We start from the raw sequence: 27019 nt of genomic DNA on the forward strand, positions 1-27019 counted from the left end.
GCTGCCAGTAGTTTTAGATCATCCATGTATAGCAAATGTGTGATTTTGTGTGGGTATGTTCCAGTAATATTGTATCCATAATTTGTATTATTTAGCATGTTGGATAGTGGGTTCAGAGCAAGGCAGAACCAGAAAGGACTTGATGAGTCTCCTTGGTATATTCCACACTTAATCTGTATTGGCTGTGATGTGATATTATTTGAATTTGTTTTGATATTAAGTGTGGTTTTCAAATTTTTCATTACTATGTTTAGGAACTGTATCAATTTAGGATCTACTTTGTATATTTCCAATATTTGTAGTAACCATGAGTGGGGTACACTATCAAAAGCTTTTCAGTAATCAATGTATGCATAGTGTAGCGACCTTTGTTTAGTTTTAGCTTGATATGTTACCTCTGCATCTATTATCAGTTGCTCTTTACATCCTCGTGCTCCTTTGCAACAGCCTTTGTGTTCTTCTTCTTCTTCTTCTTCTTCTTATTATTATTATTATTATTATTATTATTATTATTATTATTATTGTTACTATTATTATGATTGTTGTTGTTACTTTCAATTAAGTTATAAGAGTCAAGTTCTCTTTGTTCAAAATATAGTTTGTTTTAGGTTCATTGTGTTTTTTCAGTGTTTTAGTATCCCAGCTGTTGTTTGAAGATAGTCGTAAAGTTCCAATTATTACCTCAAAAGAATAAAGATGTATAATTATTTTTTTGTCATTTGGAGGTATATGTCTGCAATTCTGACAAACATTGAAATCCTCACACCACAGCACCATACTCGCCACTAGATAAGCCAGAACAAAATGATGCAGCCCATTGAGAAAGTGGAGATGGGTGTGCAATTTTGTTTTGGATGTTGCTGTACTGGTATACTGCATTTCAATGTCATCCAAGTCTTGGAGACATATATCTGCAAATAAACAATAAATTAATTACATAAATTTATTTTTTGAGGTGATAATTGAAATCTCATGACTACTCATTGCAGTATCACACTATTAGTTATTTGGAAATTATTGTTAATATTTATTGACAGTATTTTTCTATGTGTTTTTAGATTTTTGTGTCTCTAAACTTTTACTCTTAATATTTTTCTGCATATATTTTATTGTCACTACACTAATAGGAATCTTCAGCCCACTCGAAATGGGAACCTCACTATCACGCAATATTATCTCTTTTTTGCCTATCGTTTTTCAGATACATGTAGGGGAAAAGATGGCTTTCCATCTCCTGAGCACTAAAATTTAACTGAAAATTAGGGCTAAATGTGTGGAAAAATTGCAGAGAGACTGAAAGTAAGGCAGCACATACTGTCTGTTCTGTCTCTCTGTGATTATAATCATGATCTCAATTGAATTCTGTATTTTATACAATAAAATACAGTAGAAGTGGAACATACCATGGATTCAGATATAATGCAGTGCAAAGTATGTCTCCCAAAACAAAATATCACATATAAATGATTTTTGCACTCTCAGTATATTTCATAGTTTCAAATGGATGATTTTCAAGATGGAAATATCACCATGGAATTCACCAAACGACCATTGAAGGAAAGCAGGGTCTTGCAACAGTGAATCTTCTTCACAGTTTCCTGAAAGTCTACCCAAAGTAATGGTAGATAAAAATTCAAATGATCATCAAGAGCATAATTGTGATGAAATTGTGCTTTATTATCTATTGCTTCCAACCAGAAATTTGGATGCAAAGATAAAATCAGGAAATAAGATGGGTTTTAAAATGAATCAAGATAGAATAACAATCCTCTTTGCCACAGATAAATCACACAGTCCTAAACTGAAACCTTTTTGTACAGGTAAAAGTATAAGTCTGAGATGTTTCAAGCATGTAAACATGTCATCATTTCAGTTCACTTACAGGCATTCAAAGAATGCTTGGATGACGTGACATTTTTACCAACTTGTTTCAAGAAGAGTTACTTCAATAGTAAATGCAGTTGGGGAAATGTAAATGTTCTTAAAATCTGTAATCTTTAAGAATGTTGCATATTCAGGAGGCCTGGTGGCAAAGCATCAGTCCGACCACTATTAGGAACTGCTGGAACAGGTGTTCTATAGAAGAAAAAACAAGAGATGAAGGCTATAATGACATAAATTTCTACAGCAGTGACATCCAGTCTCCATGTGATGTTCTATATTTGAACTGTTCTGTAGTCATTGACAATGAAGAGCCAATTTCGGAAATAATAGATGACAAGGACGTTATTGATGCTGTTTGAAATGAGATTAGTGAAGCAGTTGAGGATAAGTATGATAAAACTGAAGAAGAAAGTATAGATGATGTTCCCAGTACATGTCAAATAGTGGACAACATAAATAAAGTGATTATGTGTATGTAGCGACAAAGTGAACCAATCCAAACTGAAATATTGCACCTGACGAGCCTAAAAAACACACATTAAGGAAACTGTGTGAAATGTTCCATCATAGAAAGCTAACTGATTTCCCTGAAGCAGTGGAGTAATGTGTAATGTAGCTTGCAGGAAGTATTGTAAATTATCATACTGTATTCGATAGTTTACTTTACATGCTGTTTTGAAACTCTTGTAATTGTTTGGTTGACTTTCAAGTCAAGTTTGTGTAATTGCTGTACTCTGGTAAGTTTCTGATATGTTGTACTTCTGATGTTCTCTAAATTTAAGTACAGTTTCATACAGTATTTGTTATATAGCATTATGTATTCATCCTAACTTTCCATGCATAATATGTCATTACACAGCTCTCTCTCAATTTACTGTGGGTATGCTATAAAGCAGAAGAAGGCACATCCCCTGACAAGTGCTTTATATAGGGTTTCTACTGTGTATGTGTTTTAAAATCTACACCATTTATAGACTCAGCCACTGGCAAGTTTCATTTTTTGCCATGTTTGTTATTCTGCTACAGCTACAGCAGGTTGTTACTGAATCTACTATTTGAAATCTAGGACCAACTCCCAATTCTGTACAAGAGAAACCAAGTGTTTTCTATACACAAGGTGGTTATAATTAAACTTTTGCTACTTGAACCAGTGTAGATGGAAAAATATTTACCATATTGGTACCCAATTTTATAGGAATGCACTGCAAGATTTGCATCATTAGTAGTGTTAGTGTCATGACTTGCTGTTAGGCACCGGTACTGCTACAGGTACAACAATATAGAGTTGAAACACAAGCATCTTGAGCATTACAGTTGCAGACAGTCAACAAGGGTGACAAGATGAGCAGAGCTTTAATTGTAAGGCTGTTTTATGAAAACAACAGCGATAGTGCTCGTGCTCTTTCCAAGCATTGACACATTTCAGGAATACAGTTTTCTGTACCAGTGTTCAAATGAACTGGAAATTTGGGAATTGCTTCTGGGAGAGGCTGATGGGCAATCATGTCACAAATTGTTGAAGAAGTTACTGTTGCCATTGTGGAAACTCAGTGTGTGATCTTCAAGCAGCACACAAGCTCTGTCATCCAAGAAGTTTTGTGAACATTTGTGAAATGTTGTCTGTACAAACTTCCAGGCAGTCATGGATGCAAATGGTCATCACACTGAGCAACTTTTGCACCCTGCTACATAAACATTTTGTGCAGTTAAAATTTGATTCTTTAATTGGTTTATTCAATATTTTTCGTTCGCATGTCCTTACAAAGTTTCATTGTCCTATAATCACTCATTCTTCATGGTGGCCCTCTGAAGTAGCAAAAGCTTAACTACAACCACCCTATATATAACAAAATTAATGCATTTTTCTTAGTTAAAACTTTTCTTTCAGCCTTGATGATCTTCTGCGTGCTGGAATTACATTAGCAGAGAATGTTGTTGTTGTAAATAAAGAGATGTCAAATTCAGCAGAAGAAGACACTCTTGCGGACTGCAATACCATTGTAGCAGTCCAAACAATGTTCAAGTTAGTATTAATGTTAAGATTAATATATTTAAAGTAAAAGTGCTGCTCATTTGTATTATATGCTCCAATTGCAATCGCTTTTCATTCATAATGTATACCTATTCTTAATGTATATTTAATAGACACTGCATAGTGCCAGCTTTTTTTTTTTTATAGAAATGAATATCAGTTCATTTCTTTGTATGAAATATTACTACTTTTACATAGCTTATGTATCACTTGTATGCTCATATTAACATCTCCAAACATAGAGCTTGTTGTCATCATTTTACTTTGTATTTGGTGATAACTGTTTGTACAACTGTCATTCTAAGTTATCTGTTCTGCACATGAACTTCCTTGCATTGACTGTATATTGGAGATATCTTGATAGAGACGCTTTAAGTTGCTTTAGCAATTAGGCTTGCTTTTTTGGAGAAGACACTCAGAATGTAGCCCGTCATAAGAATAATACATGTTCTCAATTATTTGTATATTGTTATAAAAGCCAAGTTTAGAAACATTACTAGCAAAAATTTCAGAAAATTTTTCAGTGACATGATTTACTGTTGAATGAATTCAGCAACATGACACTGTAGACTTTGGAAACACACTGTTCATCCTTGGCATCACTTCAGTTTGAAAACAAGTGTGCGTGTGCGTGCGCGCGCGTGCGTGTGTGTGTGTGTGTGTGTGTGTGTGTGTGTGTGTGTGTGTGTGTGTGTGTGTGTGTGTGTGACCCTTTTTTTTATTTTGGAAAGAGATCGAAGTGTTATTAGATTGATTTCCTGTGATGGGAGAAGTGGGGACCTGTTGTTGCATATTTCCTCTTTACTCTTTAAATATGAGTGATGATTGGCAGTCATTCACAAAGGGTATAAATAGAGAAGTTGGCTATAGGCTTTCACCATCCATGCTGCCAGTTATTAAAGCCCAGCAGGTCACACTGACAATAAGAGATGCAAGTATTAATGGCAAAAAATTGCTGTTACACACCTGATGTCTTGCATGAGTAAAATATCACTCGGAAGAATTTGTATACTATTCTCAAATGTCTACCAGTTGTCAAGTGAGGCAATAGGCAACAACAGACTACACTCTGTCCACAAGATGGAACCATTCCTTCTACCACAGGAAATCAATCAGATCAAAAGTGTTGGTGGTTTTTTCCCATTAGAGGCATCATGATGAAATGAAAGTGGTTTCTTATCAAACAGCACAGGAATATCCAAAAATAACTTTTTTTCAACTTACTCTGGCCAAGGATGTCTGCTCATTTATACAATCAATACACTTTGTTGCTATAAGATCTTCAATAAGTGTAATATACTAACAGGAAGTGATAAATTCCATCAAATTGTAAGTTTTTGGAGACTGTTTTAACAAGAACTTGAATTGAAGAAATCAATTATAGTTCAGTTGCAGGAATAATTAGCAGTTTTGTAGTCACAGAACTCAGTGAGCTAATGTTTGTTACATATTTTCGCTCATTTATGTCTTACAGAATAATAATTGGGGGCTACTGTTAAAAAGTATTTATAGGACACAAGAAACTAATGGAAATATCTGTGAGGTCTGCACCCTTGCATCTTTCCCTCATATGACAAAATTAATTGTCAACAGTCTATTCTAGTTTGAGAGAACAGTAATATTTACAAAAAATATACAGAAGAAATATGTAGTTCACTATCGTCTAATGAATCTAACTTTACCTTATAAGGATAAGTCGTCACATAGCTGAGGCATTGAATTGTTGATATACACTTAACAAGTCTGGAAAAATTACCAAGCTTTCATGTGATGTCCTCCTCCAGAGCTAATTAGTTCAGAATAAATATACACTCACATTCATACCCACATAAAAAGTAATTTTCTCACAGTTGGGTGACCTGTGGGCAGCACATCTGTAGTGAAAAACAGTTCCTTGCCATGTGTGCTAAAGATTTTACTATGGCCTTCATAGACAGTCCTTACCATCCAAAGCTGGTCCACCAATAGATCTTTTCCGTATCTGCATGTGCCCCAACTCCTCCAACCAGTCCCATGAACCAGCTGCATAGGTGTAGCTCAGTCCTCTGCACCTGTTTCAGCTACTTATTATCATTAATTTATTTTATTAATTTCCTAATGGGTTCTTTCTATTTCCTAATGAGTTCTTCTGTGGGAGGTTCTGGATTTGAGGGGATGAGGAATTGGCTCTAGCTATTTCCTAATAGCTATTAGGTTCTTCTGTGGGAGGTTCTGGATTTGAGGGGATGAGGAAGTGGCTCTAGCTATTTCCTAATAGCTATTAGGAAATAGCTAGAGCCACTTCCTCATTCCCTGAAATCCAGAGCCTCCCACAGAAGAACCCCAAAAGTGCTCCACTTGTGACAGGATACTTTCCGGGACTGGATCAGACTCTGAATGTGGCTCTCCAACAGGGATACGACTTCCTCAAATCCTGCCCTGAAATGAGATCCATCATTCATTAAATCCTCCCCACTCCACCAAGAGTGTCTTTCTGCCGTCCACCTAACCTTCGTAACCTCTTGGTTCATCCCTATGAAATCCCCAAACCAGCTTCCTTACCCTCTGGCTCCTACCCTTGTAACTGCCCCGGGTGTAAAACCTGTCCCACGCACCCTCCCAGCGCCACCTACTCTAGTTCTGTAACCCGGAAGGTGTACACGATCAAAGGCAGAGCCATGTGTGAAAGCACCCACGTGATTTACCAACTGACCTGCCTACACTGTGAAGTTTTCTATGTGGGAATGACCAGCAAAAAACTGTCCATTCACATGAATGGACACAGGCAGACAGTGTTTGTTGGTAATGAGGATCACCCTGTGGCTAAACATGTCTTGGTGCACGGCCATCACATCTTGGCACAGTGTTACACCGTCCGGTTTATCTGGATACTTCCCACTGACACCAACCTATCAGAACTCTGGAGATCGGAACTTGCCCTTCAATATATTCTCTCTTCCCGTTACCCACCAGGCCTCAACCTCCACTAATTTCAAGTTGCCGCCACTTGTATCTCACCTGTCATTCAACAACATCTTTGCCTCTGTACTTCCACCTCGACTGACATCTCTGCCCAACCTCTTTGCATTTACATATGTCTGCCTGTGTCTGTATGTGTGTGTGTGTGTGTGTGTGTGTGTGTGTGTGTGTGTGTGTGTGTGTTTGTGTGTGTGCGTTAGTGTATACCTGTCCTTTTTCCCCCCCTAAGGTAAGTCTTTCCGCTCCCAGGATTGGAATGACACCTTACCCTCTCCCTTAAAACCCACATCCTTTCGTCTTTCCCTCTCCTTCCCTCTTTCCTGATGAAGCAACCTTGGGTAGCGAGAGCTTGAAATTTGTGTGTGTTTTTGTGTGTTTTTTATTGCCTCTATCAACATACCAAACGAGAAGGTCCTAAGTCTGATCATTACCGCGCATATGCATGAGTATTATCTTATTTAGCACGTGACTAAAACACACAACATACTTAAACAGTAGCTATCCAGGATGGAATGTAACAATATTATGAGAAGGAAAGTTGCTCCTCACCATATAGCGGAGAAGCTGAATTGCAGTTACGCACAACATAGGGACTCTCATAATTAAAGCTTTCAGTCATTGAGGCCTTTGTCAACAATACACACACACACACACACACGTAAACACAACTCTCACACACACAACTGCATTATGAGGCAACTGAAACCAAGCTGTGAGCAATAGCACCAGTGCATGATGGGAGTGGTGACTGGGTAGGGGTAATGAGGAGGTTGGGGTTCGTTGGGGGAGGGATAGTATGGTGTGGTTGGTAGACAGTGAAGTGCTGCAGGTTAGGCGGAGGGCAGGGAAGAAATGGGGTAGGGGGCAGGGAGTAGGGGAAAAGGAGAAAAATAAAAGGTCTGGATGTGGTGGTGTAATGATGACTGTGTAGTGATGGAATGGGAACAGGGAAGGTGCTGGATGGGTGAGGACAGTGACTAACGAAGATTGAGGCCAGGAGGGAGGGTTACAAGAATGGGGGCTGTATTGCAGGGAAAGTTAACACCTGCGAAATTGAGAAAAGCTGGTGGTTGGTGGGAAGGATCTTTATGGCACAGGCCTTGAAGCAGTCATTGAAATGAAGGATATCACGTATGGCAGTGTTTTCAGCAACAGGGTGGTCCACTTGTTTCTTGGCCACAATTTGTCAGTGGCCGTTATTGCGGACAGACAGCATGTTAGTCGTCATGCCTACATAGAATGCAGCACAGTGATTGCAGCTTAGCTTGTAGACCACATGACTGGTTTCACAGGTAGCCCTGCCTTTTATCAGATAGGTGATGTTAGTGACTGGACTGGAGTAGGTGGTGGGATGATGTATGGGACAGGTCTTGCATCTAACTCTATTACAGAGGTATCAGCCATGAGGCAAGGGATTGGGGGCTGAGGTTGTGTAAGGGTGGACAAGTATATTGTGCAGGTATATTCTTCATTTCCATTACTGCTTCAGAGCCTGTGCCATATGAATCTTTCCCACCAACACCAGCTTTTCTGAACTGCACAGGTGGTAATGTTCCCTGCAATACATCCTTCATTTCCATAACACTCCTGCCCTCAAACTTTGTTAGTCATTGTCCACACTCTTCCAGCCCCTTCCTTGTCCCCATTCAAGCACTACTCAGCAGTCATTCCACCACCACACCCAGTCTTTTTACTTCTCTCCTTTCTTGATTCCCCCACCCCCACCCCCTCTCACCTGCCTTCCATCTAACCTGCAGCACTTCACTGTCCACCACCACTACCATACTATCCCTCACCGTCCATGCCCCAGCACCCTCCATAGCCCCACCCATTCGCCACTCGCATCATGCACTGGTGCTGCTGCTCACAGTGTGGTTTCAGTTGACTGAGACTGAGACTGCAGTCGTGTGTGTGAATTGTGTATGATTGTGTGTGTGTGTGTGTGTGTGTGTGTGTGTGTGTGTGTGTGTGTGTGTGTGTGTTGTTGACAAAGGCCTTAATGGGCGAAAACTTTAATTGTGAGAGTCCTTTTGTTGTGCCTATCTGCGAATCAGCGTCTTGGCTATATGGTGAGTAGCAACTTTCCTACTTATATGTACTTATTTATAGTACAAATGAGAAAAAATTAACTTGACAATATTTCATTACAGAATGCCCAGTTCTTCAATCTAATGCACAGCCTCTGGTGTTGTTAGCAAGAAATCTTCTTCACTACCATAATATGTTCAAATCTGACAGTTGCTGACAATTGGGCATATATACGGGTGTGTAGTTCTTCAATGACAGTCCCAAAATGTCAGCTTGTTCCACTTGCAGAATGCATCTTTGCACCTGCTGTAGCGTGTTTGGATTTGATTCAGGTCTTGCATGGTATGCAAGATCCACTTAGCGTGTGAATAGATAAGCGAGCACACATCTGTTATGCTTGCCACTGACCTACCCATTCTTCAAGAGGTTTACAACCTCTGGCATGTCAGAAGCATCATGCAGAGCAGATGTTGTGATTGTAGCCTTTTAAGATTTGAAATTGGCAGCTTGGGTAGCTTAGGATTCCTGGAGGATTTATTTGGTTCCCTCATCATAGCAGTAGATCAGCACAAATGAAGTGGCATAACACCTGTCAACAGCAGAAGCCAATGAATTGGGCTAGATCTGATAGTGCCATATGTTATGCACATGGTAGTATTCATCTGGATATCAATAAGCTTTGTATGTTGACTGTTCATCCAGACAAGTGTTCAGTATTCAACACAGACTACACCAGACCCAAGGTCAAAAAGCACAGGGCTATTGCTGAGAATCCATAGGTAGTTCAACATAACTTATACAAGATACTGTTAAGAGTTTTATATTTCTGTGCTGGGTTCAGAAGGTTTTGCTTGAAAGTTTAGTATTTACTCCAAGAAGATGCCTAGATATTTTAGGTTTCAGTTATGACAAAGAACTCTGCCTCTGTAACTTATGTTCAGTTTCATGTTCACCATATGATTATTCTGATAGAAGCAACAGTAATGGCGAGAGAATTACCCCCAGGTAATCTGTTGCTCAGATTCCTCTCCCTGTTTATCTTGCTTCCAGTGATGACATGGGACTTCTGATCTAACGTGTTGTTAACCGGTAGTGCCAATATTCTACAGTGCATAACTTGAAGAAGTTTATAGAATGGGCCCTGCACTACACATTGTTGAAGGCAGTAGTGAAATCAACAAACATTGTGGATATTTTTAGCTTCATTTGGATCCCTGGCTCTGTGAAGAATGTAAGAGACTTCATCACAGCAGCTGTGCTCTGGTCTGAAGCCTGCTTGATCAATTGGAATATTCTCCAGTATAGCACTGTTTATTTTATTACAAAATGGACAGAAGCAATTGAAAATATGGACGGTATGTATTACTAACATTACAATGTGTAAAAAGTAAAATTCCACTTCAGGATGTGGAATTTCTAATACAGCTGATAGACATGTTTCAAAATAAATAGACAGTGCTCATAGCTTTCAGAACACCCAGATCCACTGTCACATTACAAAGAAAGAAATTGGGGATCTCAGATGATGGTGGAAGATCACTCAATAGATGAAGAAGGACATCCTATTGTCTGAGAAGGAATGTAAGGAAAGATGTACCACCATGGAAAGTAGATGCTCCTTCTGCTTTCTAAAGGTTTTTATTTCATATGAATGAAAAACGCAATGCATTTCTTAAAAATTGGGTTAAGAAATGTCATGCAATCTTTTCAAGGATAAAATTCCTCTTCATAAGGTAGACCACCTGGCTGGTAATGCTAAACATGAATGTGATGATAAAATGCATTGACATACTCAGACCCATTACCTTAAACCAAATTTCTATCTTTTGTTTACTCATTCATACATTCATTCATCTGTCATGCTTTTTAGATAGCATTATGAAGAAGAACTACCAAGGATGTGGAATAAGTGAAGGTATACATTAATAATGAGGAAGAAATTGTTAAAAACTTTATTGATAATTAAGCAATGGAAAATCCAGGATGGAATGTAACAATATTATGAAAAGGAAAGTTGCTACCTAGCATATAGTGGAGATGCTGAGTTGCAGATGTGGTTTTAGAGTGGTTTCAGTTGCCTGAGACTGCAGTTGTGTGTGTGTGTGTGTGTGTGTGTGTGTGTGTGTGTGTGTGTGTGTATTGTTGACAAAGGCCTTAATGGACAAAAGCTTTAATTTTGAGAGTCTTTTTGTTGTGCCTATCTGCGACTCAGCATCTCCACTATATGGTGAGTAGCAAATTTCTTTTTCATAATATTGTTATTGGTAAATAACTATCATTAAACTGCTGCAAACTATTTGCATGTTCTTGTGCTAAGCTTAACTCAATAAAATTAACGTGAAAGCTGCTCCTTTTTTAAAAGTTGCTGCTTCATTTATTATACTAAATGTCAGTTGTTGATGTCCTTTTAATTAAGTTAACAAAAGCAGTGATTCATTCCAATTATAATAACTTTGGCTTTCTGAAACTTCCCTGCCATGTTAAACAGAATCTCATGACGGCGTGAAAGTTAGTTATGGTTGGAGTCAGAAGACTGAATTAATATTTATCTACCAGACACCTAAATTACTTTTGACTGAAGTGACAGTTGTGTCAGTCTTTCACGAAAATTATTCTTTGTTGTTTACAACACTTAAAGCTGTAAAGTGTAAGGTGAACTGAATATCATATTTTTTCATATTTTATTTACTATTTTCTATGTTTTTTTTTTCAAAATTCAGGGTAAAAACAGATAAATAAATTGAGCCATTCAGTTTCTCTGTGATGAGCATGTAAATTTTTGTATTGTAAGTTATTGGACCCTATGTAAAAGTTGATCTAGACTAATATTTTTGTTTCATTCTGTTTTGTTTCAGATTTTTTCCTAGCATCAAAAGTATCACCGAGCTTTCCCAATCTTCAAACATGAGGTTCATGCAGTTTCGGGCCCATGATAAATATGCCCTTCATCTCTCCAAAATGGAAAAGGTATTGGCCTTTGGTTCCCAGCTCTACAGTCCAGATGATGGTCCTGAAGGGGGGCTTGTGCTGGTAACCCTCTTGTTTACATGTTTCATTTAACACAAACTGACTTGCATATATAGGTAGCTCATTAGCTACATGATGCATGAGAAAAAAAAAGAAAAAACATTTGCATACATTTTTAGAGATTTAGTTCAGAGTGTTCTCATACAAACTTTGCATTTCATGGGATATGAGTCACTGCCATTGCTCGAGCATTACCTTGAGAATAGCTCCCAAAAGCAAACTTCACTTTATTTTACATGTGTGGTGACCATAAGTATGTGTGAATATTAAGAACACTCCCAAAAATGTAATAAAATAAATTTCAGAATACCTCCAAATTAAACATCTGAAATGAATCTTTATCAATTGTTCAGAAATGAGAAATGACTTCCTCAAGGTCACCAAAACAGGAAACTCTGGAGCAGAATTGATGCATGCACAAATTTGAGAACATTGTTCATCACAGTTGATGCAATTTTTAATAATACCTTTAGAAGAAAAGAAAATATAAGAAATAAAGTAATTGAAACTTCCTGGCAGATTAAAACTGTGTGCCCGACCGAGACTTGAACTCGGGACCTTTGCCTTTTGCGGGCAAGTGCTCTACCATCTGAGCTACCAAAGCACGACTCACGCCCGGTACTCACAGCTTTACTTCTGCCAGTATCTCGTCTCCTACCTTCCAAACTTTACAGAAGCTCTCCTGCGAACCTTGCAGAACTAGCACTCCTGAAAGCACTCTACCACTTGCCCGCGAAAGGCAAAGGTCCCGAGTTAGAGTCTCGGTCGGGCACACAGTTTTAATCTGCCAGGAAGTTTCATATCGGCGCACACTCCGCTGCAGAGTGAAAATCTCATTCTGGAAACATCCCCCAGGCTGTGGCTAAGCCATGTCTCCACTATATCCTTTCTTTCAGGAGTGCTAGTTCTGCAAGGTTCGCAGGAGAGCTTCTGTAAAGTTTGGAAGGTAGGAGACGAGATACTGGCAGAAGTAAACCTGTGAGTACCAGGCGTGAGTCATGCTTTGGTAGCTCAGATGGTAGAGTACTTGCCCGCAAAAGGCAAAGGTCCCGAGTTCAAGTCTCGGTCGGGCACACAGTTTTAATCTGCCAGGAAGTTTCATATCAGTGCACACTCCGCTGCAGAGTGAAAATCTCATTCTGAAAATAAAGTAATTGATTGAAATCGTGCGTTGTCCAAACCATGAATCAGGAGACACACAATCTTTCCCAAACCGTGAAGAAATAATAATGTTCCACTACATAGAATTCAGATTTCTGTTGTTAATAAATATATTGTAGGTGACAGAAAAACTTGAAACAGTAGAGTTCCAATGGGGAAAATCCTGCACAGGTAGGAAAAGAGAGTGATGATCGGAGAAATGAAAAGACAATAACATACTGGTACATTTAACAAACTAAATGGAATAAAATGAAGAAAATGTTGAAATTGTGATGTATAAGGGGTCATAGATTGGGAATGCAGAATGTGAGTAGCAAATAAATCTTTAAAATAGAATGGAGAAACCAAAGAGAGAGGTTCTTGCATTGAATAAATAGGTACTGGTACCAAGAGCCAACAATGTGTTACAGTAATAATGACAAACTCCAGGCTTCAGAAGCAATGGTTGCAGGACGGGGAGTTCAAAACAATCTGAATAGTGTGTTAAGACTCAGTGTAATATTTCTGTTGTTATCATTTTAGACAGTTTGTCTGTGTGTGTTTGCCCTAAGCGACATATTGATAGTAGTCGATGTTGTTGTGGTCTTCAGTCCTGAGACTGATTTGATGCAGCTCTCCACGCTACCCTATCTTGTGCAAGCTTCTTCATCTCCCATGACTTACAGCAACCCACACCCTTCTGAATCTGCTTAGTGTATTCATCTCTTGGTCTCCCTCTACGATTTTTACCCTCCACACTGCCCTCCAATGCTAAATTTGTGATCCCTTGATGCCTCAGAACATGTCCTACCAACCGATCCCTTCTTCTAGTCAAGTTGTGCCACAAACTTCTCTTCTCCCCAATCCTATTCAATACCTCCTCATTAGTTACGTGATCTACCCACATAATCTTCAGCATTCTTCTGTAGCACCACATTTCAAAAGCTTCTATTCTCTTCTTGTCCAAACTAGTTATCGTCCATGTTTCACTTCCATATATGGCTATGCTCCATACAAATACTTTCAGAAATGACTTCCTGACACCTAAATCTATATTCGATGTTAACAAATTTCTCTTCTTCAGAAACGCTTTCCTTGCCATTGCCAGTCTACATTTTATATCCTCTCTACTTCGACCATCATCAGTTATTTTGCTCCCCAAATAGCACAACTCCTTTACTACTTTAAGTGTCTCATTTCCTAATCTAATTCCCTCAGCATCACCCGACTTAATTCGGCTACATTCCATTATCCTTGTTTTGCTTTTGTTGATGTTCATCTTATATCCTCCTTTCAAGACACTGTCCATTCCGTTCAACTGCTCTTCCAAGTCCTTTGCTGTCTCTGACAGAATTACAATGTCATTGGCGAACCTCAAAGTTTTTATTTCTTCTCCATGGATTTTAATACCTACTCCGAATTTATCTTTTGTTTCCTTTACTGCTTGCTCAGTATACAGATTGAATAACATCGGGGAGAGGCTACAACCCTGTCTCACTCCCTTCCCAACCACTGCTTCCCTTTTATGTCCCTTGATTCTTGTAACAGCCATCTGGTTTTTGTACAAATTGTAAATAGCCTTTCACTCCTTGTATTTTACCCCTGCTACGTTTAGAATTTGAAAGAGAGTATTCCAGTCAACATTATCAAAAGCTTTCTCTAAGTCTACAAATGCTAGAAACGTATGTTTGTCTTTCCTTAATCTTTCTTCTAAGATAAGTCGTAAGGTCAGTATTGCCTCACGTGTTCAATATTTCTACGGAATCCAAACTGATCTTCGCCGAGGTCAGCTTCTACTAGTTTTTCCATTCGTCTGTAAATAATTCGCGTTAGTATTTTGCTGCTGTGACTTATTAAACTGATAGTTTGGTAATTTTCACATCTGTCAGTACCTGCTTTCTTTGGGATTGGAATTATTATATTCTTCTTGAAGTCTGAGGGTATTTCGCCTGTCTCATACATCTTGCACATCAGATGGTAGAGTTTTGTTAGGACTGGCTCTCCCAAGGCTGTCAGTAGTTCTAATGGAATGTTGTCTACTCCCGGGGCCTTGTTTCGACTCAGGTCTTTCAATGCTCTGTCAAACTCTTCACGCAGTATCACATCTCCCATTTCGTCTTCATCTACATCCTCTTCAATTTCCATAATATTGTCCTCAAGTACATCGCCCTTGTATAGACCCTCTATATACTCATTCCACCCTTCTGCCCTCCCCTCCTTGCTTAAAACTGGGTTTCCATCTGAGCTCTTGATTTTCATACAGGTGGTTCTCTTTTCTCCAAAGGTCTCTTTAATTTTCCTGTAGGCAGTATCTATCTTACCCCTAGTGACATAATCCACTAATAATAGTCGTAGTAATATAAATTAGCATGTCAGAGCTGTAATGCTTGTTCATATTTTGGTGGCAGGTAACAAGATGTTCTTCTGTAGACATAACTTTAGATTTAAAAATGCAAAATAATTCTTTTACATTTAAATCTATTTCTTTTGTCAGTTCCATAAAATTAAAAATATGGAATATAGTGCTCAGTGATGGACAGAGAAAAATAAAATAATTACTGTTAATTTAAAAAGTATAAAAATCTCCCAGAGAATAAAAGCAGCATAAAAAATCATTATGGACAAGCATAAATAGGAATTTGCAGACAAGGAAAAATTTGAGTAAGAGTTCTAACTCAGAAATGAAAAAGAAGATAACAAGATGTCTGGTAATACGGTAATGCCTAAGACTCCAAATTTAACACAACAACAATACTGACAATCACTACTGAAAAGAAAATATTTCAAATAAAAGCCATTCTGTATTTAAAGATGAGTTTTTTGCAACCAATTTCAGAAACAGAATTAGTTAGCCACAGCGTCACAGAATTCTTATGAAATTGCAGATGATGTATTCAGGATAACTTGAATGATTACTTTCATTGGGTAAAACATACTGCTTCATAGCCAAGAATTATTCTCATATCATGGCTAGCCATTCTTATAGTTGTAATCTATTCCCTGTCCAACTATATCTACAGCAACATCCATACTCCACAAGCCACTGGACACTGCATGGCAGAGGGCACTTTGTACCATCTGTTCCACTCATTCTACTCACAAAAAATATAGGGAAGAAACTGATGGCTTATGTGTCTCTCTAGGAGCCCTCATTTCTCTTATTTTATCCACACAGGAGAGGACTATTGAAGGTAATAAAATCACTCTGCGGTCTGTCACAAACACTGATACACTAAACTTTCTCAACAGCATTTTTTCATGAAAAGATCATCTTGCTTCCAAGGATCCCCATCTAAACTCACAGGGGATTTACCATATTCACCTGATTACAAGAAAATGTGTTTATGAAACTCATCATTCAAAAAATACAGGGTCCTCTCCCATTTGCAGATTAAACAGTAACAATTTTTTACATTTTTTAACAGATTAATATAGGGTTCATCTTACATTTACATATGAATCTTTGGCAGTGGAGTCACATGTGGATTTATTTTGAAGAAATCAGAAGTGTTGTAGTTGGGACAGTGATCCATGCTTGGCTGAGAACTAGGACAAATGTGGGGAGGAGAGTGTTGTACGGCCATGCTGCTAACCTTCTCAGCAACATCTACCACATTTAAACTGCAGTTGCATGAATTCATTTCTGGTCAGAACTCAATGGACTTTAAAGGACAGATTCTCAACAATAGCATACATTTCTACAGGAAATGGTCAAAGTCTAGTTAGGGGTCAGTAGCATACTTGTGTGTTTCATGCACAATGTTGTTTACGCTCACCATGGGCTATGCTGGGAACGAAAGGAAATGTGTCAACTGCTTGTTCTATATTCCCTATGTGGTCGGTGAGAGAGCAGTAGGTAGACAACATGTTTGAGAGCAAGAGACGAAGGAATACTGTCATATTTTTACATCAATATAAGTATAAAATCTGCTGGTCAGAACTCAATGGACTTTAAAGGACAGATTCTCAACAATAGCATACATTTCTACAGGAAATGGTCAAAGTCTAGTTAGGGGTCAGTAGCATACTTGTGTGTTTCATGCACAATGTTGTTTACGCTCACCATGGGCTATGCTGGGAACGAAAGGAAATGTGTCAACTGCTTGTTCTATATTCCCTATGTGGTCGGTGAGAGAGCAGTAGGTAGACAACATGTTTGAGAGCAAGAGACGAAGGAATACTGTCATATTTTTACATCAATATAAGTATAAAATCTGCTATTAATTTGGGAAAAACATCTATGTTCTCAGATCTCACTATAACCACAACCTTGTAAACTGCAACGTATTTTGAAGAAACAGACAAATACTTGTGGTAACCTATATTATAAATTCCATTTGTGACGTTCACCTGCTTTATATCTTCGCTCGTAGTCCTTGATGCCGACATACTGCATTGTTATACTGGCTGAAAAATGGGCAGTGGAAGTTCAACACTGACAGTTGTAAATGATGTAGCTGACAGTTGCACAGTTGTGTTTCACAGTTCTTTACTTTCGCTGTTCACAACCTCTCCCCCCCCCCCCCCCCCCCCCAATATTACACAGTTATATGACCAGTTCACTGTTGGTAAATTATAAGCCCTGTTAACAACTTGCAAGCAAACATCAGCATATCGCTACAATAGTTTCCTATTGAACATCTATAAGCAGTAAATACCTAACCGAACAGTTCACAGTTCTTACAGAATAATAAGATATATATGACACAGACACTATCATTGTTTTAACACATGACCTACTTCTGTTACACTAATTCCACTGTTAAGTTAATGCATTATTGTTACTGATACAGGCTTCCCGTCTGAAAATTGGCTGTGGACAGACTGTCTTGGGACCAAAGGTTGGGCATTTATATATCCTTACAATAATAAGCGCTGAAATTATACATTGTTTGATGTTTAATTTACAGAAATCACAATTAAAACATAACTCATTCAATGAACTGGATACATCGAAAAATTTTCCCTCTTTAACAATTCCTTCTATCACAAAGGTTAGTTTGAATTATATGTTTAAAGAATGAAATTAACAGATATAGTTACACAAACAATACTTTTGACTAACTTGGTAATTATTTTAGAATTAATTAAGATCTGGCTTTGCTAATATGTTTTCGAATAAGGCCAAATAAATACTTTAAGACTTCTAGTAGTTCTTCCAAATGTTCATAATTAGTATAGAATTTATATTTGTTTATAAGTCAACAATAGCATTTAAATCAGGAAACAGTTACTGATTTCACCCTATAACAAAAGATATTAACTAGGAATAGTCAAATTAAATTAGGAAATTGATTACATACACAAAACTAAGCACAAAATTAGATCTGGTTCTAATTTCTTAAGACTGAGGGCAAACCTTTCTCTTTTATGGAATTGCACATTGTCCACACGCATGTTAAAGGTAATTATTCAAAAATGAAAAAATTAAATTAAGGAGGCAGTTGGCAAAACAAGAGAGGAAGTAAAGAGATCCCAGCTTGCTTCGTCACATTACCCCCTCGTTGGATTGAACAGATAGATAGCGCACTGGACAATTCAATGACCACAAGTGACCCCAGAAAGTGGGCTTGACATTCTACACACAAAATAATATTGCATAAGAAACCTCCTTATCAAAAAGTACAGTACATATGTTTTTCAAATTTCTACTTATGTGAACTGGCCATGTGAAAATCCCCATACAAAATATTTACATACAGTGTATTGTCCAATGGCACAAAATAGCCACAAGTTATATTTTTAATAAAAGCTAGACATTTTCATCATAAGTGATGTCCTTTTTGGGTAAACAAAGATTACATTCTAAGATACAAATCACTTTATACAAGACTTGCCCTGCTTCAATGAATAAATGGTCATGGGTTGGAAAAAGTTAAATTGCACTGCACCTTGTGGTTCATTTTCAGACAAAAATTTTGCTTTTTCAATGTTTAGTATTTTGCACAAGCACTTCCACTCTTTTAATGATTTGCGCCAATCACCATAACAGTTTTGTGCCCTAAAGCCATTACAATACTCTTTAATGAGCCTTAACACATTTTCTCACCAAGTCATCCACACCTTCAATAGGTCCAAATGGCAGTTAGTACAGAAATGCACAGCTATCCATTCCCTTGCGGTTGGTTCTCCTCCGCTACAGTACATAAAAAAATTATACGAAATACCCGTTTTTGGTACACTGACTTTTACTTCTGAGTATAAGGAAAAAATGTTTTACACTAATGGCAAATAGTCATTACTTCATAAATAAATATATTACACAGTTCTCACAACAACACAATAATTAGCCCTAAAATTGACTATAGTATTAAAGGTGGGGAATAGTAAAAATTTTAAAATCAGGTGCACATTACACTATAAAACATTGCTCTAGGTCTTAATTATGTCTCAAACTGGATAAACTTGAAAGATTTGGGTTTCTTTTCCATTTGCAAAACAGCAAAAACTCAAGATCATTACATTTTGAAAAAAGAATAGTCACCATCACATAACTTGACTACCCTACTTCTCCACTCAAATCTTAGTACTACTCCCATTTAACCAGGAAGTTAAATCCTCACAAAATCACGAAATGTTACCAAATAGTTGGCCTGTCAAGATTATTCACATCACTCTAGCACCACAGTTACCAATTTAACAGCAAAATTACTGTTCTTCATTCCAGTATTCCCACTTTAAGCTCATAATTTCTCAGAACACTTACAGAAGTCTTAATCTATAGATCCAATAATGCAACAATGACTTGTACCCCACTAAAGCATTACTGTTTCTGTTAAGCTCTCATTCCCAGCTGCAGTGTCATGAACTGCACAGTATACGCAGTACCCACATGTTACCTAGTTCAAAAATGTATCATCAGTATAGTTACACCACATTTGTTTTGCATCTTCATGTTCTCATGGCACAAAGACTGTTCCATAAAATTTTGGGAACAAGAAAAGCAGAAGAGGACACAGAAAGTTTTAAATCCTGCCATATGTGGGAAGCCTTTAATCAAAAATAGGACGGAGCCTCAGGAAACACAAAGAGAAAGTGATTTTTCCCCCTCCACAAAAGACTACACCACTCCTGGGTTCCATTAAAAATGATTTGATGATTCAGAAGACTGGGGTTAGAAGATTCACTGCAAGGACGGCCATTCATATATTGGACAGATGACGTGTACAGTCCAGGAGAGATGCACAGAGCACCACAGGTACACCTGCCTCTTACAACCTAATAAATCTATGTGCAGTGGCAGAGCACTGATTGACACTGGGCACTGTATGGTGTGCGATAATGTCAAAATTTTATCCTCGACTTCACCTTTCTGGTACTCAGTAGTGAAAGAAGCAATTGAAATTTTGTTGGTGACGAATTTAATTAATAGAGGTAGTGGCTTCAGCTTGGACAAGTTGTGGAATCCGGCAATTTCTGTAATTAAATCACAAAGACATCATGACGGTACAGCTCTACGTGACACATCGATATCACCGTGTGGATCAACTGCAGAGCCATAAATTTAATTTCCATGCATATGTTACACCTCTCTGCCGCCTATCAACATCTCTGGTGCCTTGTGTATCTTTGGCCCCTTAGGTAGTGGTTCGGTCCATGAGTTTAATAAGATGGAGCAAGTGCTGGAGTGTTAGTCACCTTGGCTCACTCCAAAAATGGCTGGATGGTATTTTGCCGAACTATAAGAAGAAGAAACTGAATTTATGCAGCTGCATGCCTGAAATTTTATGGAACAACTTACATCACATTTGTTTGTGTACAGTTATCTTTTTCATTACTCAACCATGTCTGCCAGCTCCATTATTTTACTTACATTTCTTATCTCATTATCTAGTAGTGTGCATTCTCAAAAAATATCCCTACTGCAGAGACAGGCTCCCCAACCATTAAGACCCTAACATTATTCATTATTTTATTATTGCTGCATTATCTAATAAATAAACAACTGCTCTACTTATCCAATGCAAAATTGATTCTACTGAAAAACACTTCACAGTAACAGATCCTTATGCTAAGGCAAAGTTAACACTCATTACTGATCAGACAAAATTATCATTGGAAAGATTATATTAGATTCAGTTTTTGTTCCATTATTTCACTATATTACATCAAATTGCTTGAGATTCTAGCCTGAAGGGCGATATACATACAAATCTTGCTTAGTCTTTCCACACACATTGCTCCAGGCAACAATATTTAAAGCATTATTTCTTTAATGTTAGAAGAGCCTGTACCATGACACACTTCTACAAATAGATAGTTATCTCCATATACTGACTGCACTCAACACAAACACTTCTATTAAATCACAAGTAATATTAAGACCTATTATTCAAGATGGTTTTTACTGCATATTGCCTCTGCTGCTGCACCAGATTATACTAATTTCACTCATGACCCGATTGCTTCAGATGTTAATTATAGTTTTCAGATAATCTGCACATTCTCTTCCGCATATACTGACACCTTTCATTTTATGTTTACCTTATCTCTTCGTTTGACAGAAATTCTTTAAACATGACATCAGTTTTACTTTCATCATATTTCATAAAACCAGAACAAACATAGTATCTCACATATTTTTACCAAATACCACTGCTGTTTTCTTGCATCTTATGATTTCTTTACTTATCACTAACATGACATAATATATATATATTCTCACACTCCTACCTTCTACCTACTTCCTACAATTCACAAACCCATACATCCCGGCTGCCCCATTGTAGCTGGTTACCAAGCCCCCACAGACCGTATCTCTGACTACGTAGATCAACACCTTCAACCCATTACATGCAGTCTCCCATCCTTCATCAAAGACACCAACCACTTTCTCGAACGCCTGGAATCCTTACCCAGTCTGTTACCCCCAGAAACCATCCTTGTAACCATTGATGCCACTTCCCTATACACAAATATCCCGCACGTCCAGGGCCTTGCTGCAATGGAGCACTTCCTTTCACGCCGATCACCTGCCACCCTACCTAAAACCTCTTTCCTCATCACCTTAGCCAGCTTCATCCTGACCCACAACTTCTTTACTTTTGAAGGCCAGACATACCAACAATTAAAGGGAACAGCCATGGGTACTAGGATGGCCCTCTCGTATGCCAACCTATTTATGGGTCACTTAGAAGAAGCCTTCTTGGTTACCCAAGCCTGCCAACCCAAAGTTTGGTACAGATTTATTGATGACATCTTCATGATCTGGACTCACTGTGAAGAACAACTCCAGAATTTCTTCTCCAACCTCAACTTCTTTGGTTCCATCAGATTCACCTGGTCCTACTCCAAATCCCATGCTACTTTCCTTGACATTGACCTCCATCTGTCCAATGGCCAACTTCACACATCCATCCACACACACACACACATACACACACACACACACACACACACACACACGCACGCATATCCATCCATACATACACAGACCGATTAACAGACTGATTAAACAGATTTGGTCTGTGTATGTATGGATGGATATATATGTGTGTGTGTGTGTGTGTGTGTGTGTGTGTGTGTGTGTGTGTGTGTGAGTATATACCTATCCTTTTTCCCCCTAAGGTAAGTCTTTCCGCTCCCAGGATTGGAATGACTCCTTACCCTCTCCCTTAAAACCCACATCCTTTCATCTTTCCTTTTCCTTCCCTCTTTCCTGACGAAGTAGCCGCCAGTTGCGAAAGCTCGAAATTCTGTGTGTGTGTGTGCTTGTGTGTTTTATTCATTGTGCCTATCTACCGGCGCTTTCCTGCTTGGTAAGTCTTGGAATCTTTGTTTTTAATATATATGGTTGTGAGTAACTAAATCCACTTTCCCTTCTTCCCTTTCTTTCCCCTCTCTCCTCCCTGATGAAGGAACATTTATTCCGAAAGCTAGGAGCTTAAATTTTCGGTTGTTTTTTGTGTCTCTATCGGCTGTACTGAGCTGAGGTAAGTACTGGCCAGCCCCTCTATCTCTTTGTTAGTAATTGTTTCACATCTTTATATGAGATTTTCCATTAAAAACAAAGATTGTCTGCTTGTGTCTGTGTATGTGCGGATGGATATGTGTGTGTGTGTGTGTGTGTGTGTGTGCGCGAGTGTACACCTGTCCTTTTTTCCCCCTAAGCGAAGTCTTTCCGCTCCCGGGATTGGAATGACTCCTTACCCTCTCCCTTAAAACCCACATCCTTTCATTTTTCCCTCTCCTTCCCTCTTTCCTGACGAAGCAACTGCCAGTTGCGAAAGCTCGTAATTCTGTGTGTGTGTTTGTGTGTTTTGTTCATGTGCCTGTCTGCCGGCGCTTTCCCGCTTGGTAAGTCTTGGAATCTTTGTTTTTAATATATTTTTCCCATGTGGAAGTTTCTTTCATATATATATATATATATATATATATATATATATATATATATATATATATATATATATATATATATATATATTAAAAATAAAGATTCCAAGACTTACCAAGCGGGAAAGCGCCGGCAGACAGGCACATGAACAAAACACACAAACACACACACAGAATTACAAGCTTTCGCAACTGGCAGTTGCTTCGTCAGGAAGGAAGGAAGGAGAGGGAAAAATGAAAGGGTGTGGGTTTTAAGGGAGAGGGTAAGGAGTCATTCCAATCCCGGGAGCGGAAAGACTTCCCTTAGGGGAAAAAAAGGACAGGTGTACACTCGCACACACACACACACATATCCATCCGCACATACACAGACACAAGCAGACATATTTAAAGGCAAAGAGTTAAGGGCAGAGATGTCAGTCGAGGCGGAAGTACAGAGGCAAAGAAGTTGTTGAAAGACAGGTGAGGTATGAGCGGCGGCAACTTGAAATTAGCGGAGGTTGAGGCCTGGCGGATATCGAGAAGAGAGGATATACTGAAGGGCGAGTTCCCATCTCCGGAGTTCGGATAGGTTGGTGTTGGTAGGAAGTATCCAGATAACTCAGACGGTGTAACACTGTGCCAAGATGTGCTGGCCGTGCATCAAGGCATGTTTAGCCACAGGGTGATCCTCATTACCAACAAACACTGTCTGCCTGTGTCCATTCATGCGAATGGACAGTTTGTTGCTGGTCATTCCCACATAGAAAGCATTGTAGCTGGTTACCAAGCCCCCACAGAACGCATCTCTGCCTACGTAGATCAACACCTTCAACCCATTACATGCAGTCTCCCATCCTTCATCAAAGACACCAACCACTTTCTCGAACGCCTGGAATCCGTACCCAGTCTGTTACCCCTAGAAACCATCCTGGTAACCATTGATGCCACTTCCCTATACACAAATATCCCGCACGTCCAGGGCCTCGCTGCAATGGAGCACTTCCTTTCACGCCGATCACCTGCCACCCTACCTAAAACCTCTTTCCTCGTCACCTTAGCCAGCTTCATCCTGACCCACAACTTCTTCACTTTTGAAGGCCAGACATACCAACAATCAAAGGGAACAGCCATGGGTACCAGGATGGCCCCCTCGTATGCCAACCTATTTATGGGTCGCTTAGAGGAAGCCTTCTTGGTTACCCAAGCCTGCCAACCCAAAGTTTGGTACAGATTTATTGATGACATCTTCATGATCTGGACTCACAGTGAAGAACAACTCCAGAATTTCCTCTCCAACCTCAACTCCTTTGGTTCCATCAGATTCACCTGGTCCTACTCCAAATCCCATGCCACTTTCCTAGATGTTGACCTCCATCTGTCCAATGGCCAGCTGCACACATCCGTCCACATCAAACCCACCAACAAGCAACAGTACCTCCATTATGACAGCTGCCACCCATTCCATATCAAACGGTCCCTTCCCTACAGCCTAGGCCTTCGTGGCAAACGAATCTGCTCCAGTCCTGAATCCCTCGACCATTACACCAACAACCTGAAAACAGCTTTCGCATCCCGCAACTACCCTCCCAACCTGGTACAGAAGCAGATAACCAGAGCCACTTCCTCATCCCCTCAAACCCAGAACCTCTCACAGAAGAACCCCAAAAGTGCCCCACTTGTAACAGAATACTTCCCAGGACTGGATCAGACCTTGAATGTGGCTCTCCAGCAGGGATACGACTTCCTAAAATCCTGCCCCGAAATGAGATCCATCATTCATTAAATCCTCCCCACTCCACCAAGAGTGTCTTTCCGCCGTCCACCTAACCTTCGTAACCTCTTGGTTCATCCCTATGAAATCCCCAAACCACCTCCCCTACCCTCTGGCTCCTACCCTTGCAACCGCCCCCGGTGTAAAACCTGTCCTATGCACCCTCCCACCACCACCTACTCCAGTCCTGTAACCCGGAAGGTGTACACAATCAAAGGGAGAGCCACATGTGAAAGCACCCACGTGATTTACCAACTGACCTGCCTGCACAGTGATGCTTTCTATGTGGGAATGACCAGCAACAAACTGTCCATTCGCATGAATGGACACAGGCAGACAGTGTTTGTTGGTAATGAGGATCACCCTGTGGCTAAACATGCCTTGATGCACGGCCAGCACATCTTGGCACAGTGTTACACCGTCCGAGTTATCTGGATACTTCCCACCAACACCAACCTATCCGAACTCCGGAGATGGGAACTCGCCCTTCAGTATATCCTCTCTTCTCGATATCCGCCAGGCCTCAACCTCCGCTAATTTCAAGTTGCCGCCGCTCATACCTCACCTGTCTTTCAACAACTTCTTTGCCTCTGTACTTCCGCCTCGACTGACATCTCTGCCCTTAACTCTTTGCCTTTAAATATGTCTGCTTGTGTCTGTGTATGTGCGGATGGATATGTGTGTGTGTGTGTGCGAGTGTACACCTGTCCTTTTTTTCCCCTAAGGGAAGTCTTTCCGCTCCCGGGATTGGAATGACTCCTTACCCTCTCCCTTAAAACCCACACCCTTTCATTTTTCCCTCTCCTTCCTTCCTTCCTGACGAAGCAACTGCCAGTTGCGAAAGCTTGTAATTCTGTGTGTGTGTTTGTGTGTTTTGTTCATGTGCCTGTCTGCCGGCGCTTTCCCGCTTGGTAAGTCTTGGAATCTTTATTTTTAATATATTTTTCCCATGTGGAAGTTTCTTTCTGTTTTATATATATATATATATATATATATATATATATATATATATATATATATATATATATATATAACACTGGAGAATCCTTTTCTAAAATATTCCTTTACTAAAGTATCCTGCAGTACAAAATCACTTGAAGTTCAAAGATAGAATGTTTGTGATTCACTCATACACTGCAGATGGGATAGGAGAAGAGTTTGACTGTCTCAGGAAACACGAAAAATGTGACAGACAGCCACATAATTGAATCCCACACAGAATGTTGAACCCCCTTCTCACTAATTGCACAAGAAATTAGCCATAAATGTTACATCAGTGATGAGATTCTGAATCACCAAGAAATTTCTCTCCAAGAACTGTCCTGCCAATTTCACAGTTAATAATACCTTTTGTTTCACACTCTTTGATAGCTTAGCAGTGTTCTTAACAGATTTTTAAAAAATGCCTATGAAATACCATTAAAATCACTAAGACTGTCCAGAAAACACTTAACAAGTATACCTTGAACATTTGCTGTTATTATATGGTGCCACATTTTTATTACAGGGTGCCACATTTCCTTTTTACTTATCATGTGATCTTCTTCATTACTCTTATCCCCAGAAAAACTATCATCCTGCTTACCAAAACCAGTATCAGACACATCAAATGACAGATGGCATGGACCTCTTGCTCATTACCACACTCATTAAACTCTAACTCTTCATTAGACCCAATATTATTCTCCTTTATTCTTTCTATACTTAACACATTGCCATCACTATTGATGATAAATTCAAATACCTCATCCCCATCACTATTGGATTCATCATTACAACTACTGTCAGAATCACATCCACTGTCACTTTCTCTAAGCTTTTGAATTTGTACCTCATTTTCTCCATTTCAGCCAATTTTGAATCTA

General features: G+C 39.1%; 1 protein-coding gene across 1 annotated transcript in view; it reads left to right on the plus strand.

The window, feature by feature from the left end:
• The window catches only part of LOC126340649 (potassium channel subfamily T member 2), a 1715804-nt gene that overhangs the window by 1615667 nt on the left and 73118 nt on the right, over window positions 1-27019 (plus strand). Inside the window, exons 21-22 of the mRNA XM_050001706.1 lie at window positions 3773-3907; window positions 11758-11932. Coding sequence (XP_049857663.1) covers window positions 3773-3907; window positions 11758-11932 — 310 coding nt within the window. The remainder of the gene's footprint in view (window positions 1-3772; window positions 3908-11757; window positions 11933-27019) is intronic.

This window comes from Schistocerca gregaria, chromosome 1 (assembly GCF_023897955.1).
Source record: "Schistocerca gregaria isolate iqSchGreg1 chromosome 1, iqSchGreg1.2, whole genome shotgun sequence".
NCBI classification, from domain to species: domain Eukaryota; kingdom Metazoa; phylum Arthropoda; class Insecta; order Orthoptera; family Acrididae; genus Schistocerca; species Schistocerca gregaria.